Source organism: Hyla sarda, chromosome 2 (assembly GCF_029499605.1).
Source record: "Hyla sarda isolate aHylSar1 chromosome 2, aHylSar1.hap1, whole genome shotgun sequence".
NCBI lineage: Eukaryota > Metazoa > Chordata > Amphibia > Anura > Hylidae > Hyla > Hyla sarda.
The window spans coordinates 111575920-111592509 of record NC_079190.1 but is presented as its reverse complement, the minus strand read 5'-3'; the positions used below and the strand labels follow the sequence as shown (position 1 = coordinate 111592509).

Sequence of the window (16590 nt, the reverse complement as noted above, 5' to 3'; positions counted from 1 at the left end):
TTGGGTGTTTTTACCTATATTGACATATATTAAGTTTAAGATTGCCGGGGTTCCGAGCACTGGGGCCCCCCGCAATCTCCTGTATGGAGCCCCGGCTCTCCCATGGCTGCCACGCCCCTTCCATATATCTCTGTGGGAGAGCCAAAGGTAGCTCTCCCATAGAAATGAATTAATTAACCCAATGTTGCTGCAAAATAGTATTTAAAAAAATAAAAAATTTGCAAAACAATATTAAGTAAAATGTGCTTTAACAGCGCACCAGCCCTCTACTGAATAGTGGCTACATTTCTATACACAGTGACAGGATTACCCACTAAGAAAAAATAGATTATTATCCATTTGGAGAGGGGGCATATGTCAAAAGCATCCACTGAAGTCTAAGAAGGCTTGGGATAGGTGGATAGAGCGCGTTTAGCTAGGGTCTTTAATGCTACAATACAAATGTTACTCAATATGCTTATGAGACTATAGGGTTAAACTTTTTTAAACCAAAAAAAAAACTTTAATTTTCCCATCTTTCTTTGTTGAACTCAAGAACAGTCCATACCTTTGTCTCACAATATGTTATATCATAATCTATAAGAAATTATTGTATTATCTCTTTAAAATGTTGTTTTTATTGAAGTTTTACATTCCTTTTCATAACCAAGTACAATACAGAAAGGTACCGGTCAAGATGACATTAAATTGGCATGTACTTCTAATCATATGGCTTATGCAAAGGTACCACAGTAGGAAAAACAGCACTGTAACTATGGTAAAGTAATGATGGGCTTGTCTGCTCCCAATAAATGTCTGCATACTCATCTTTTGTCTGTTTGTCTTTTTCATTGAATAATTTGATTTTCTAATAAAGTGGATTATCTAATAAAAATAAAATGTAGCTATGAAGATGAGACAACATCACACGACCCTTTGGACAGCTCATGTTACCTGAATAGTGAGAAACAGATAAGCAGTCTCCAAAGCTCATCTCAAGGAGAAACAGCATTAGATGGATTTTAAAGGGGTAATCCGGCCATAGACATCTTGTATATTTCCAAAGTATAGGGGATAAGATGTCTAATTTGGGAACCCCCGCCCCACCACCCCCACGATCTCCGTGCAGCACCTGGCATCTGTGACGGGTGCTGCTCCAGTCTTGGAAGCCCTGGGTTTCCGAAACTGGAGACGTGACGTCACTCCATGGAGCTGCGCGTGATGAGACATCTTATCCCCTATACTTTGGATAGGGGATAGGATGTCTATGGCCGGAATACCCCTTTAAACTAACTCTGTTTCCTGTCACGGTACACATTTTATCAAAAATAAAGCCAGCTTAATTTTCCTTCAGTTTTTGGCTAGAACCATGGTTATACCTTCATTTGGGTAAGCTGGAAGGTATACATTTATGCCTAGGCTGGAAGAAGCGTATTCTACGCCAAACCGCCGGCAGTCACCTCTGAGCGCCCATGCCAGTCTGCTGTCCTGGTCCTCCGTAACCCTCCGCTTAGGAGCCTTGAGTCACCTACTTAGCGGTGAGTGCAGGATACTGTGTATTGCTCTGGTATACTATACATCTATGTATGACCTGTCTATAAGGATGGGCTGTGTACAGCTGTATATTGATGTGTATGTGAAAGCAGATTCATATCTCACCTCTCCAGCGGTTTGTTCATTGCTGAGCTGAGATTTCACCTTCTGGACAATGGCCTCTTTCTCTGAGAGCCCATCAGACTGGGTCAAAAGATCCAGTGGAGGTTCTGAGCTTTGAGAAACAAGATCTTCGGAGCGTTCATCAGGGCGCTCATCTGTATTAGTGCTGAGCACATCTGGGGTGACACTATGGGACAGATCTGTGGTGTTTCCTTCTTCACCATCTGACAAGTTTTCTGAGCTGGGAGACTGGTGTTGAGACATCTCTGCCTGCCACCTGTGCAGGAAAACAGCATACAATCAATGACTGCATAATGGATAGTTTCATTAAGTTAAAGGATTTCTCCTCTTAACTGATGATCGGATTGGGTGATCAATGTATGATTGGTGGCAGTGCCAGGAGGAAGTCAATGTCTGGTGCCTCAGTTCAGCTCCACTACCCTTAAATGGACTGAGCTAAAGTACCAGGAACAAACTCTTCAATATATGTGATGCACAGCTACCTACTGACTTTAATGGGACAATCTCGTGCGCTGGATCACAAATAGACAACGTTAATGCCAACCCTGCTCAAAAGTGTAAATTTTGGGGGTGTTTCCAGCCACATTGCCTTAAAGGGGTACTCTGGTGGAAAACAATTATACATTTTTTTTTTTATTCAACTGGTTCCAGATAGCTAAATAGATTTGTAAATTACTTCTGTTTAAAAATCTTAATCCTTCCAGTACTTATCAGCTGCTGTATACTACAGAGGAAGTTCTTTTCTTTTTGAATTTCTTTTCTGTATGACCACAGTGCTCTCTGCTGACACCTCTGTCCATGTCAGGAACTGTCCAGAGCAAGATAGGTTTGCTATGGGGATTTTCTCTCCCTGCTCTGGACAGTTCCTGACATAGGCAGAGGTGTCAGCAGAGAGCACTGTGGTCATACAGAAAATAAATTAAAAAAGAAAAGAACTTCCTGTGGAGCATACAGCAGCTGATAAGTACTGGAAGGATTAAGATTTTTAAATATAAGTAATTTACAAATCTGTTTAATTTTCTGACACCAGTTGATTTAAAAAAAAAAAATTCCACCAGAGTACCCCTTTAAAAAAAATGTCTGTCTTTTGGATAAAAGATGGCCATTAAAACATTTTGTCTATTTTATAAGGATATACCTTGAAGATTATATTAGGAAACTAGGTATCCATAATGTTGTAATATAGTATTATCAGAAGTGTCAGAATTAACCATATATATCATTCTTAACTAATTTATCACCTCTACATAGGGATAGGATAGATCATTGAAGGTTCCAATGCTGGGACCCACAGATCGCTAGAATGGGATATCTGTACATACCATGCCTACAGTAAATAGATGGAATTGGAGAAGATGTGGCTGGCTCCGATTCATCAGAATTCCCTCCTGTGGGTTTTTTCTCCCCCTTCCCCTGTGGGCCCTCTATTGGGACCGATGTTGTTTTCTCGATATGTTTGTACTTACCGCTCCCGATGGTTCCAACTTCTTTCCTCTTTCTCTTCAACCCCCCCCCCCCCCCCCCTGTAATCTTTTCTCTATCACCCTGACTTCACACCGGGATTGTCCTCGGTTATGGTTAGAGAATGGGGTACTAAAGGTCTTTTCTGTTGGGCTGATGTTGTTGACCCCCTTACTCGCTCTCTTCTATCCTTTGACCAGCTAGTAACTTGCCAGGATCTCCCTCCCTCTGAGGTACGCCATTGTGTCCAGCTCCACCACTACTTGTCCTCTAAGCAGGCTTCGCTGACTGTTTCCATGCCCACAAGCTTTGAGAGGCTGAGTAGGGGCGGTCCTCAGGTGAAGGGACTTCTCTCTAGTATTTATTCCTTCCTACTATCTCCTCCAGATGACCCCCCTCCCTCCCATTGTTACATGAGCCGCTGGGAGGAAGCTCTTAACACTACTATTTCTATCCCACAATGGCGTGTTATTTGGGAGCGGGCCTCTAATGCCTCTATCGGCACTGCTTACAAAGAAACACAATTTAAGATGCTCATGGGTTGGTACCACACTCTGGTTTTGCTGAATAAATTGAATCCTGATATCCCTCCCAATGTTGCCGTTGTGGGGTAGGCCTGGGTACGGTATATCACATTTTTTGGTCATGTCCATTGATTAGTAATTTTTGGGTCCAGGTGGAGAGCCTGCTTCATGCTGTCTTCGGAGTTTCTGTCCCCCTAGACCCTATGGTTTACCTTTTGCACCTCTCCACTAGGCTTTTTTCCCAAAAAATGTTTACGTTTTTTTATGGATGTCGTTTTTGCGGCCAAAACCCTCATAGCCAAGCATTGGAAACAGACCCTGCCTCCGTCAGAATCTCTTACTGCATCCATGCAAAACACTGTCCCTATGTTTTTGTCCATATGGGACCCTTGGGACAGGTTCACTGATAGGCAGCCTCTGTGATCTTGCTTCTTTTCTTCCCTTTTTATGTCTGCCCTCTCGTTTTCCTCCTTTCTTTTCTTTCTACCTCTGATCTGGCTCTCCTTTCTCTGTTCTGGTTCTCCTTTCTCTGATCTGGCTCTCCTTTCTCTGATCTGGCTCCCCTTTCTCTGATCTGGCTCTCCTTTCTCTGTTCTGGTTCTCCTTTCTCTGATCTGGCTCTCCTTTCTCTGTTCTGGCTCTCCTTTCTCTGATCTGGCTCTCCTTTCTCTGATCTGGCTCTCCTTTCTCTGATCTGGCTCTCCTTTCTCTGATCTGGCTCTCCTTTCTCTGATCTGGCTCTCCTTTCTCTGATCTAGCTCTCCTTTCTCTGATCTGGCTCTCCTTTCCTTCTTCATTTTGTCAATTTGTCCTTTCCTACTCCCTCCCACCCTTTTGTTTCCTCTTCCCGGCCCCCCTTCCCCTCCCTCCTTTTGTGAGTTCTATCCCTGTTATGTGTTTTTATAGAATTTTTCCATATTGCCTTATATTGCTACATTTATTTAGCAGAGACTTGCTATTTTGATCTGCAATGGTTTATTCATTATTGGTACTATTTATATTGACTGTATTGTCTGTTCCTGGCTGGTGATTTATTTGCCTCACATGTCTGATTGTATTTGTTTTTCTGTTTTTGTAAAACCTTAATAAAAAAAAAAGAATGGGATATTCGAGTCCCGTAATTCATGTCACCATCTAAAACTGAAACATCAAAAACTTACCTCTGTCTCCTCTCCAGCTCCAGCTCACTATCCACCTCCCCCTCTTCCTCCTCTGATGATACACCTCGTTTCTGAGGGACAAATAGACAAATAAATCTGTGATATACTGCATGACTACAGAATAAAGTAAAATATATAAGAAAAAAACTTGAATGTATTAAAAGTTTTTTTCTGTTTAACATTAATTGTGTACTATGAAGGAAAGAGCCTGCAGAGGTGTAGTATCTATAGGAAGTGCCAAGACAGCATCACACTTGGGCCTTAGTTTTGAGCTTGGCCCACAGGCCTCTTTGCACTTCCTACAGATTTTTAAAATGGCTATAAAAAAAAAATCCACAAGTACAATTCAAAAAAAGTCCCTGTATGCCCAAGAGGCTTCAGGCAGTGCTGAGCAATAATGGTGGTCACACAAAATATTGACACTTTGGGCCCAATTTGGACATTTTCACTTAGGGGTACATGTACTTAAATAAGCCCCTATGTTGCTGCCAGAGCGGAGCAGCTGGGAGAGAAGAGAGTGCTGCCATGCCACTGGAAAAAAGGGCCTGGGAGTAACCCTTTAAATCTTTCTCATGAGATATTTATTATGGATTTATTAATGTGAACATATCTTATTTAGATACATCTATATCATGCCTTCAAAAATAGGTAGTAAATTATTTTACAGCTGGACGCATGGTCAAAATTTAGCATCTAGGTATACCATAACTTCTGTGTTACTTCATTGGTACTTCAAGGATTGAGGGTTGAAAATTATTTATCAGTCAAAGTGTTCTGGCTATTTTTCAGGCTATTAATGGGAGTCTGAACACCTCACACTAATCATGTGATCCAAGAAAATATGTTTCCAGATAGAACAGGAGGAATCAATTGAAGAACTGCTATCTGCAGAGCCCAGCTGGTATTTTATTCATTATGAATATATTTTAATAAAAGCTACATTTTAATGGAACCCCCATCAATATTTTGGCTGTAAAAATTTTAACTTTGAAAGTATATATTTTTTAGACATTTTGTCGCTGCCACAATTTTACTTCTTGTTATATAGTATCTCAAGTCATTTACCTGACTTCTGGTGACAGCTGCTCTGTATAGCATTGCTGCTGGCGTCAAGTGTTGTCCACCTCTAGCTGATCTACTTCCAGTTGCCTTCCCTGATGGGGATTCAGGGCTTGGCGGTCCAGGTAATGAACGAACTGGAGAGCATTCTGCACTCTGGCTCTCTCTACGAGCCTCCGCCTCCAGAGGGGTACATAGCAGGTCTGGACTGGAAGAAGATAAAGGATGTGGGTCACGTGGAGGTGGTTGGCTCTGGGGAGTTGGCTCAGGAGTCACGGCTGCCCTCAAGTTGACCATGTCTTTTGCTTTTCGGTAACGTGGTTTTCCTCTGCGACCTCGTCCAGGAGAAGGAGGCAATTTCTGGCAGCCAGTTGGAGTTGATGGAGACAAGCCAGAGTCCCCTTTAGGTAGGAGGGCCTCAGACTTCAAGATGTCTGGTCTGTAATCAAGAAACCATTTTTTAGAACATTAAGACAATATGTAAAACAGATGTGCACAGACAACTTGTCCACCCATAGGATTTATTTATCTAACATGTCCATTAGATGTGTTACCTCTTTCCATGTGGAGATAGTTTTTGTGGAACATTTCTTTTTTTAATAAGTTTTTCCACAGTGCTTGAAGGCCGAGGCTGTTGACGCAGAATGGTAGGAAATTTCTTCTCAAGATTCTGCTCTCTCCTGCAAATACACAAGAAAACTAGTAAGCATTTAATTAAGGAAAAATAGTTTTATAATGTATTTACTTTTACTGAACACACAAGCGTTCTAAGGGTGCATACACAGCACGTTTTCACTGTACGGGTGCTGGATCCGGCTGGGGGAGGGGAAAACCGTGCGCTCCCGTACCCCAGCCAGATTGGCGCTGAAATCCATTGACTTTAATGAGCCGACCGGAGTCACCGTTTTACACATTTTTGACCCGTATCCGGTTTTCTGACTGGACCTCAAAAAGTATTAGTGGCGGTGGTCCCGGTAGCAGGAGCGGTGGCAGCAGCCCCGGAGACAGGATACAGCAGGAGGTGAGGCCTGTTCACCTCCTGCTGTTGCTTAGCAACAAGCCTCAGCATGCACAGCCAAAGGGCTGGTAGTCTGTGCATGCTGGGGGTTATAGTTATACAACAGTTGGAGGCACATTTTTTCTATGAAACTTCCAGCATACACAGACTACCAAAGGGCATGCTGGGAGTTGTAGCAGGGTGCCTCCAGCTGTTGCAAAACTACAACTCTCAACATGCCCTTCAACTATCAATGCATTCTGAGTGTTGCAGTTTTGCAACAGCTGGAGACACATTGGTTGTGAAACAGAGTTTGTGTCCTAACTCAGTATTTCGCAACCAGTGTTCCTCCAGCTGTTGCAAAACTACAACTCCCAGCATGCACTGAGAGACTGTACATGCTGGCAGTTCTAGTTTTGCAACAGCTGGAGGCACACTAGTTGCGAAACACTGAGTTAAGTAACAAACTCTGTGTTGCGTAACCAATGTGCCTCCAGCTGTTGCATAACTACAACTCCCAGCATGTATGGTCTGTCAGTGCATGCTGGGAGTTGTATTTTTGCAACAGCTGGAGGTTTGCCCTCCCCATGTGAATGTACAGGGTATATTCACATCAGAGGGGGTTTACAGCGATTTTTTTTTGTGGCAAGTTTGCTGCCGCAGCTCAAACTCCCAGCGAGAAACTCACTGTAAACCCCCTTCTGTGTGAATGTACCCTAAAAACCCTACACTACACTACACTACACTACACAAAATAAAAAGTAAAACATTACATATACATATACCCTTACAAAGTCCCCCCCCCCCCCAATAAAAAAAAAAAAACAACGTCTTGTACAGCACTGTTTCCAAAACAGAGTCTCCAGCTGTTGAAAAACAACTCCTCCCAGTATTGCCGGACAGCCACTAACTGTTAAGGCATGCTGGGAGTTTTGCAACAGCTGGAGACACCCTGTTTGGGAAACACTGTTGTAGGGTATTTTGGTGATGGATTCAAATCCCAAAAAAAGGCCTCAAATGCACATGGCGCTCTCTCGCTTTGAGGCCCTGTCGTATTTCAAGGCAACAGTTTAGTGCCACATATGGGGTATTTCCGTACTCGGGAGAAATTGCGTTACAAATTTTGGGGGGATTTTCTCCTTTTACCCCTTATGAAAAGGTAAAATTGTGGTTCTACACCAGCATGTTAGTGTAAAAAATATTTATACTTTTAATTTTCACAAGCAGTAAAAGGAGAAAAAAAGACCCCCAAAATTTGTAATGCAATTTCTCCTGAGTACGGAAATACTCCATATGTGGGCGTAAAATGCTCTGTGGGGGCACTACATGGCTCAGAAGTGAGAGCGCACTATGTACATTTGAGGCCTAAATTGGTGATTTGCACAGGGGTGGCTGATTTTACAGCAGTTCTGACATAAAGGCAAAACAATAAATACCCAGATGTGACCCCATTTTGGAAACTACACCCCTCACGGAATGTAACAGGCGGTATAGTGAGCCTTAACACCCCACAGGTGTTTGAACATTTTTTTCGTTAAAGTTGGATGGGAAAATGAAATTTTTTTTTATTTTCACTAAAATGCTGGTGTTACCCTACATTTTTCATTTTCACAAGGGAGAATAGGAAAAAAAGCCCCCCAAAATTTGTAACCCCATTTCTTCTGAGTAAGAACGTACCCCATATGTGGATGTTAAGTGCTCTGTGGGCGAACTACAATGCTCAGAAGAGAAGGAGCGCCATTGGGCTTTTGGAGAGAGGATGTGTCAGAAATTGAAGGCCATGTGTGTTTACAAAGCTCCTGTGGTGCCAGAACAGTGGACCCCCCATATGTGACCCCATTTTGGAAACTACACCCCTAATGTAATGCAGTGAGTATTTACACCCCACAGGTGTCTGACAGATTTTTGGAACAGTGGTCTGTGAAAATGAAAAATGTAATGAAATGAAATGAAAATGAAAAAGCACCAGTCAAACACCAGTTTTTTCTGGCATCACGGGGGGGCTTTGTAAATGCACATGGCCCCCGACTTCCATTCCACCCAAATTCTCTCTCCAAAAGCTCAATGCCGCTCCTTCTGAGCATTGTAGTTCGCCCGCAGAGCACTTTACATCCACATATGGGGTATTTCCATACTTAGAAGAAATGGGAGTCTTTTTCTCCTACTACCCCTTGTGAAAATGAAAAATTTGGGGTAACACCAGCATTTTAGTGAAAAAAATCTAATTTTTCATCTTCACGTCCAACTTTAGCAGAAATTTGTCAAACACCTGTGGGGTTTTAAGGCTCACAGTACACCTTGTTACGTTCCTTTTGTGGGGTGTAGTTTCCAAAATAGTATGCCATGTATTTCCACACTCAGAAGAGATGGGGTTCTAAATTATGGGGGGCATTTTCTCCTGTTACCCCTTGTTAAAATGTAAAATTTGGGGGAAAACCAGCATTTTAGTAAAAAAAAAAATCTAATTTATACATCCGAATTTAACGGAAAAGTCGTCAAACACCTGTGGGGTGTTAAGGCTCACTGTACCGCTTGTTACGTTCCTTGAGGGGTGTAGTTTCCAAAATAGTATGCCATGACATGCCCCCCAAAAACCATTTCAGAAAAACTCACTCTCCAAAATTCCATTGTCACTGCTTCCCTTCTGAGCCCTCTACTGTGCCCGCTGAACACTTTACATACACATATGAGGTATTTCCTTACTCAAGAGAAATTGGGTTACAAATTTTTATTTTTTTTCTCCTTTTACCCTGGGTCTACAAGAACATGCGAGTGTAAAAAATGAAGATTTAGAATTTTCTCCTTCACTTTGCTGCTATTCCTGTGAAACACCTAAAGGGTTAACACACATACTGAATGTCATTTTGAATACTTTGAGGGGTACAGTTTTTATAATGGGTTTATCATTTATTGGGTATTTCTAATATGAAGGTCCTTCAAATCCACTTCAAAACTGAACTGGTCCCTGAAAAATTCCGATTTTGAAAGTTTTGTGAAAATTTTTTAAATTGCTGCTGAACTTTTAGCCCTGTGATGTCTTCCAAAAGTTAAAACAGTCTTATGATAAAACATTATGATGAAAATATAAAGTAGACATATTGTATATGTGAATCAATATATCAATTATTTGCTATGTCTATTTTCCTTATAAGCAGAGAGTTTCAAAGTAAAAAAAAATGCAACATTTTCAAAATTTTCATAAAATTTTGAAATTTTTCACCAAGAAATGATGCAAGAATCGACAAAAATTTACCACTGACATAAAGTAGAATATGTCATGAAAAAACAATTTCGGAATCAGAATGAAAAGTAAGAGCATCCCGGAGTTATTAATGCTTAAAGTGACAATGGTCAGATGTGCAAAAAATGACTGGCTCCTTAAGGGGTTAAAGGGGCACTCTGTTGGAAATTATAATTTTTTTTTTAATCAACTGGTGCCAGAAGGTTAAACAGATTTGTAAATTACTTCTATTAAAAAATCTTAATCCTTCCAGTACTTATTAGCGTCTGTATACTACAGAGAAAATTATTTTCTTTTTGGATTTCTTTTCTGTCTGACCACAGTGCTCTCTGCTGACACCTCTGTTCATATTAGGAAATGTCCAGAGCAGCATATGTTTGCTATGGGGATTTTCTCCTCCTCTAGACAGTTCCTCAAATGGACAGAGGTGTCAGCAGAGAGCACTGTGTTCGTGACAGAAAAGAAATCCAAAAAGAAAAGAATTTCCTCTGTAGTATACAGCCACTAATAAGTACTGGAAGGATAAAAAGATTTTTTAATAGAAGTAATTTACAAATTAATAGTAAAAAATTGCCCGGACCTTCTAAGTGAGTAGGTAATAGTATAGATATTGGATAAAGAAATTTAAATAAATAATTGTCTGGATCGTGCTTCAATAATAATAATATAAAAATTTATTAAAATAAGATAAATAGACTATGATTAGTTACCTCTCACAGGGCCCATGTGAGAAGAACATATACAATAAAAACAACCTTTAAATAATCTTGTGCATAAAAATGTGGATAACAAAAAATAAGACAATATTATTGGCATAATGACAATATCACTGGCATAGATTTAGTTTCTAATGTGCAGATGGTGTTTAACCGCTGGTATATAGGCACCAACTGCACAAAATAAGCGAAATGTAGCTGAGGGTGCCTGAATAATCGTTTCCCTCTTTAGAATATAATGTATCCTTGTAATAGTTCAACAATCTGCAACAGTTTAAAATGAATGTTACCGATCCTTATAGTGGCAACCTGGGTAAGAGGCGTTGTTACCGCAGTGTCTAGATGGTGCCGGTACACTGGGTCCTCTGTGCAACGTTCCAGGTGGTAACGGTGAAATCCAGCAAGGTCCTGGTAGAAGCGGTGGCGATTGGCGCTGGCAGGCACTGATGGTCACAGATCGCCGGGAGAACGCTGGCAGGCGCTGGAGATGGTAAGTCCTCACCGCTGGCTAGATGGAAACGAGGACCGCATACTGGATGCGAGGAGCTCACCTCGTGTTGCCGGCGTGTGACGTCAGCTGCTGCTGGAGCCGGGTTCGTTACACTAGAAGTATTTGGCAATATTTGGACCGGACTGATACCGCACTGGATGTCCTGATGGTTTTAGCAGTTAATAAGCGGTAAACCAGCCGTGGTGGATAGGCACAATTCATAAAAAATTATATATATGCCAGTGGTCATGCCCAAAAGACTAGACGCGTTTCAGGGTTATTTAATGTAACCCTTTCCTCAGTAGTCAGTAGACTTGCTGGATTTCACCGTTACCACCTGGAACGTTGCACAGAGGACCCAGTGTACCGGCTCCATCTAGACACTGCGGTAACAACGCCTCTTACCCAGGTTGCCACTATAAGGATCGGTAACATTCATTTGAAACTGTTGCAGATTGTTGAACTATTACAAGGATACATTATATTCTAAAAAGGGAAACTATTATTCAGGCACCCTCAGCTACATTTCGCTTGTTTTGTGCAGTTGGTGCCTATATACCAGCGGTTAAACACCACCTGCACATTAGAAACTAAATCTATGCCAGTGATATTGTCATTATGCCAATAATATTGTCTTAATTTTTGTTATCCACATTTTTGTGCACAAGATTATTTAAAGGTTGTTTTTATTGTATATGTTCTTCTCACATGGGCCCTGTGAGAGGTAACTAATCATAGTCTATTTATCTTATTTTAATAAATTGTTTATATTATTATTATTGAAGCACGATCCAGACAATTATTTATTTAAATTTCTTTATCCAATATCTATACTATTACCTACTCACTTAGAAGGTCCCGGCAATTTTTTACTATTGGTTTTTCCTTTTTTGTGCAATTAAGGTATAGTTGCATGCCCTAGTCTGACCTCGGTGTGTACTATTTATTGTGAGCTGCACATACACCCCTTTTTTTCCTAATTTACAAATTAGTTTAACTTTCTGGCACCAGTTGATTTAAAAAAAAAAAAAAAAAGTTTTCCACCGGAGTACCCCTTTAAGCTAGCCCCTAGTCAGATTTGTTTGTTACTCACCTTAGTAACTCTCTTTCCTTCAACTCCAGCTGCAGCATGAGCGAGTTCAGTTCCACATACAATGTGTTAGCTCTCTGTAACTTGCGCTCATAGTGTTCTCGAATATCCAGGGCATGTCTGTGAAAAAAGTGGACAAGTAAATTTGCCACGTTCCACTCAAATAAAAATTTCCTTGATATCGTTAAAATTTGTCTTAAGATTTTTATTTTGGATAGGTAGAATTTTTATAATAACTGTATTTGAGATCCTTATGGCCTATGTCTGATCGCAGGACAGATCCGACTTCAGGGACCCAAGCAATCTCCAGAACAGGACTCCTGAAGCTCTGATCTGAATGGAGTGACGATTAGCATCACATAGGACATATCAGTATGGTCTAATAGGTTATTTACGAGGAAACCCATAAGAAAAAGACCCTAGTGTAAAGTGATTGGCTCCAAAGTCAGCTACAAATAGGGCTTTGTTCTACTACTCCTGTTGTATTGTGTTCCTTTATTGTGACTGTGTCTGAGCACCCCGTAGGTTATTAATGTTGTGCCGCAAGCAGTCATCTCAGGTCATACCGGAGCTCCTCACGGCGTCGGGATATCAACTCCTCTTCTAGACGTTGTAAACAGGTCCCTTCTGATTTTATCTTCTCAAAATGCAGCCTCACTTCCTCTCGCCACTCCGCCTGAGACAACAGCAAAGCAAATATTTGCATGCTCCTATATAGACTAAGGAAATTAAAATCTTGTCTAAAATGTTTTATTTTCAAAACTATATAGGAATGAATCATACGGTATTGTGCATAGCCTGTTACCAATACTTTTGACAGAGTTAGATCTTCCACAAATCTATACCAACCAGTTAAGTGTAAATCATTAAGCCTGACAGAGTCATGCAACATGGCAGCTTCATCCCAAAAATTCTTTAAAGTAGCTTAAAAAAAATGAAGGCAGCGGACTACAGCTTTTATATGACCCAATATAACAACAAATTCCATTACAAGATTATGGGAATCCTGTATGGCTGCAAAATGTGACACATAGCACTACATGGCAGCCATTGAAATCAATAGAAAACCATATAATCTATTTACAGCCACTCTCCATACAGCCACACAGACTTTGATTGGCCACAATGTGGCCTATTAATTTTCAATGGAATGGTTTATGCTATACATTAATTTTATTTTCAACCAACCATGGCTTAAAAAATCCCTAGCTGATCCCATTTTTGGCAGACATTATTGTGCTGTTACCAATATAATTTACAGATGTTGTTCGGCCAAATTCTCATGTGTATGACCAGCTTAATCTGAGCATCATGAGAACCACTCTATGACATCCAAATGTCTTAATCTATATAACAGGGGAACTATCCATTTAAATATGAATTATCATTGTCAGCAAAACATATTTGTAGCAATATTAAACCTTAGCCCAGGACATAACCGTAAAAAGGCACATATTAGGTGGGGGGCCTGGTACAGAATTTGTGTTGGGGCCCAGAAGCTTCAGTCTACCCCCAGCCTATGACTATGGCTTATTACTGTCCTGATACCTCCTTACAAGCCAGCAGAATATATATATTTTTTCATTAATTGAGAATTTGAACCCAAAAAATATTCAAATAAGCTTTGACAAAAATGGAGGATTTTACTCCAGTTAATTGTACAATAAGACAAAGAGTAAATTAAGATTCAGATACATAATTAGTAAAACTCTGTTAAGAACTGAGCTTCAAACTATGTTAAGGTCCAGGTTAGTATCTGTGAAGACCACCAGTATTACCTTAAGTAATTATTGGAGTGAGAAAGGAAAGTCACCTCTGTAAAAATGAGTTTGCTGGCTCTAATAGGAGAACAGAGGACTGGGCCATTTATAAGGGCTTTCTTATCCAGGCTCCATTACTAGTAATGGTTGGTCTTCAGATCTCCAGGTGCACGTTAAATGCATACCTCTAGATTTGGAAGAAAAAATGTATATAATTTTTATCAAAAGGCTATAATACTAAATAAACCCCAACATGGTGTACTGTATAGTCATTTTGTGGTGACTAATATACACAGTATAGTGGAAGGACACGACATCCCATTCTATACTGACTAAATGTCCTCAGCAATATTATGACTCCAATATCAAGCATGAAATAGGCTCATATTGGAGTCAAAACATTCACTGTGGATATTTGGTGAATAAAGCACGTAAGTTTGTTCTGAACAAATAGGATTGGAGTGCTGTGGACTTTCTGCAATATAATCATTTTTGTTAAACCTTGAAGATATCCATATTTTAACAATACAAATGGGCAAGTCGACACTATTCTATCACTCACCTGTGATTGGAAGTAAGTTTCCTGTGGGGTAGATAACACATCAGCAGAGGCAATATCTAGGTGCAGCAGAATCTGCCTAAATGATGGCCGATTCCTAGGTTTGCTGTTCCTAAGAAAGTAGATAGAAAAAAAAGTTATCAATAAATAAATAAAACTCCAGTATTTCTACATAGAGTTGGTATTCGCTCTGGCTCCGCTTGTCCTCAATGTTGCCAGTTGGAAGCTCATTTATTCCATTTGATGTGGAAGTGTCCTCTCCTGATCTCTTACTGGAGAGGGGAACTCCTGCTCATTCGTACAGTTTCTAGGATTACATTATCCCTTTATCCTAAATTACACTGCTCAAAAAAAAAATAAAGGGAACACTAAGATAACACATCTTAGATCTGAATGATCTAATCGTATGAAATACTTTCGTCTTTACATAGTTAAATATGTTGACAACAAAATCACACAAAAATTATCAATGGAAATCAAATTTATCAACCCATGGAGGTCTGGATATGGAGTCACACTCAAAATCAAAGTGGAAAACCACACTACAGGCTGATCCAACTTTGATGTAATGTTCTTAACACAAGTCAAAATGAGGCTCAGTAGTGTGTGTAGTCTCCACGTGCCTGTATGACCTCCCTACAATGCCTGGGCATGCTTCTGATGAGGTGGCGGATGGTCTCCTGAGGGATATCCTCTCAGACCTGGACTAAAGCATCCGCCAACTCCTGGACAGTCTGTGGTGCAACATGGCGTTGGTGGATGGAGCGAGACCTGATGTCCCAGATGTGCTCAATCGGATTCAGGTCTGGGGAACAGGTGGGCCAGTCCATAGCATCAATGCCTTCCTCTTGCAGGAACTGCTGACACACTCCAGCCACATGAGGTCTAGCATTGTCTTGCATTAGGAGGAACCCAGGGCCAACCGCACCAGCATATGGTCTCACAAGGGGTCTGAGGATCTCATCTCGGTACCTAATGGCAGTCAGGCTACCTCTGGCAAGCACATGGAGGGCTGTGCGGCCCCCCCAAAGAAAAGCCACCCAACACCATAACTGACACACCACCAAACCAGTCATGCTGGAGGATGTTGCAGACAGCAGAATGTTCTCCACGGCATCTCCAGACTCTGTCACGTCTGTCACATTTGCTCAGTGTGAACCTGCTTTCATCTGAAAAGAGCACAGGGTGCCAGTGGTGAATTTGCCAATCTTGGTGTTCTCTGGCAAATGCCAAACGTCCTGCACGGTGTTGGGCTGTAAGGACAACCCCCCACCTGTGGACGTCGGGCCCTCATACCACCCTCATGGAGTCTGTTTCTGACCGTTTGAGTGGACACATGCACATTTGTGGCCTGCTGGAGGTCATTTTGCAGTGCTCTGGCAGTGCTCCTCCTGCTCCTCCTTGCACAAAGGCAGAGGTAGCGGTCCTGCTGCTTGGTTGTTGCCCTCCTACGGCCTCCTCCATGTCTCCTGATGTACTGGTCTGTCTCCTGGTAGCGCCTCCATGTTCTGGACACTACGCTGACAGACACAGCAAACCTTCTTGCCACAGCTCATATTGATGTGCCATCCTGGATGAGCTGCACTACCTGAGCCACTTGTGTGGGTTGTAGACTCCGTCTCATGCTACCACTTGAGTGAAAGCACCACCAGCATTCAAAAGTGACCAAAACATCAGCCAGGAAGCATAGGAATTGAGAAGTGGTCTATGGTCACCACTTGCAGAACCACTCCTTTATTGGGGGGTGTCTTGCTAATTGCCTATCATTTCCACCTGTTGTCTGTTCCATTTGCACAACACCATGTGAAATTGATTGTCAATCAGTGTTGCTTCCTGAGTGGACAGTGTGATTTCACAGAAGTGTGATTGACTTGGAG

At 41.3% G+C, this 16590-nt stretch overlaps 1 protein-coding gene across 8 annotated transcripts in view; it reads right to left on the bottom strand.

Annotated features, from left to right (window-relative positions):
* Nucleotides 1-16590, bottom strand: part of MAP3K12 (mitogen-activated protein kinase kinase kinase 12) — a 134910-nt gene that overhangs the window by 4387 nt on the left and 113933 nt on the right. For all 8 annotated transcript variants that reach the window (XM_056555218.1, XM_056555225.1, XM_056555219.1 and 5 more), the window contains exons 7-13: nt 14717-14825; nt 12961-13070; nt 12398-12514; nt 6415-6540; nt 5867-6299; nt 4802-4872; nt 1639-1912 (exon numbers count right to left, since the gene is read on the bottom strand). In XM_056555218.1, coding sequence (XP_056411193.1) covers nt 1639-1912; nt 4802-4872; nt 5867-6299; nt 6415-6540; nt 12398-12514; nt 12961-13070; nt 14717-14825 — 1240 coding nt within the window. The remainder of the gene's footprint in view (nt 1-1638; nt 1913-4801; nt 4873-5866; nt 6300-6414; nt 6541-12397; nt 12515-12960; nt 13071-14716; nt 14826-16590) is intronic.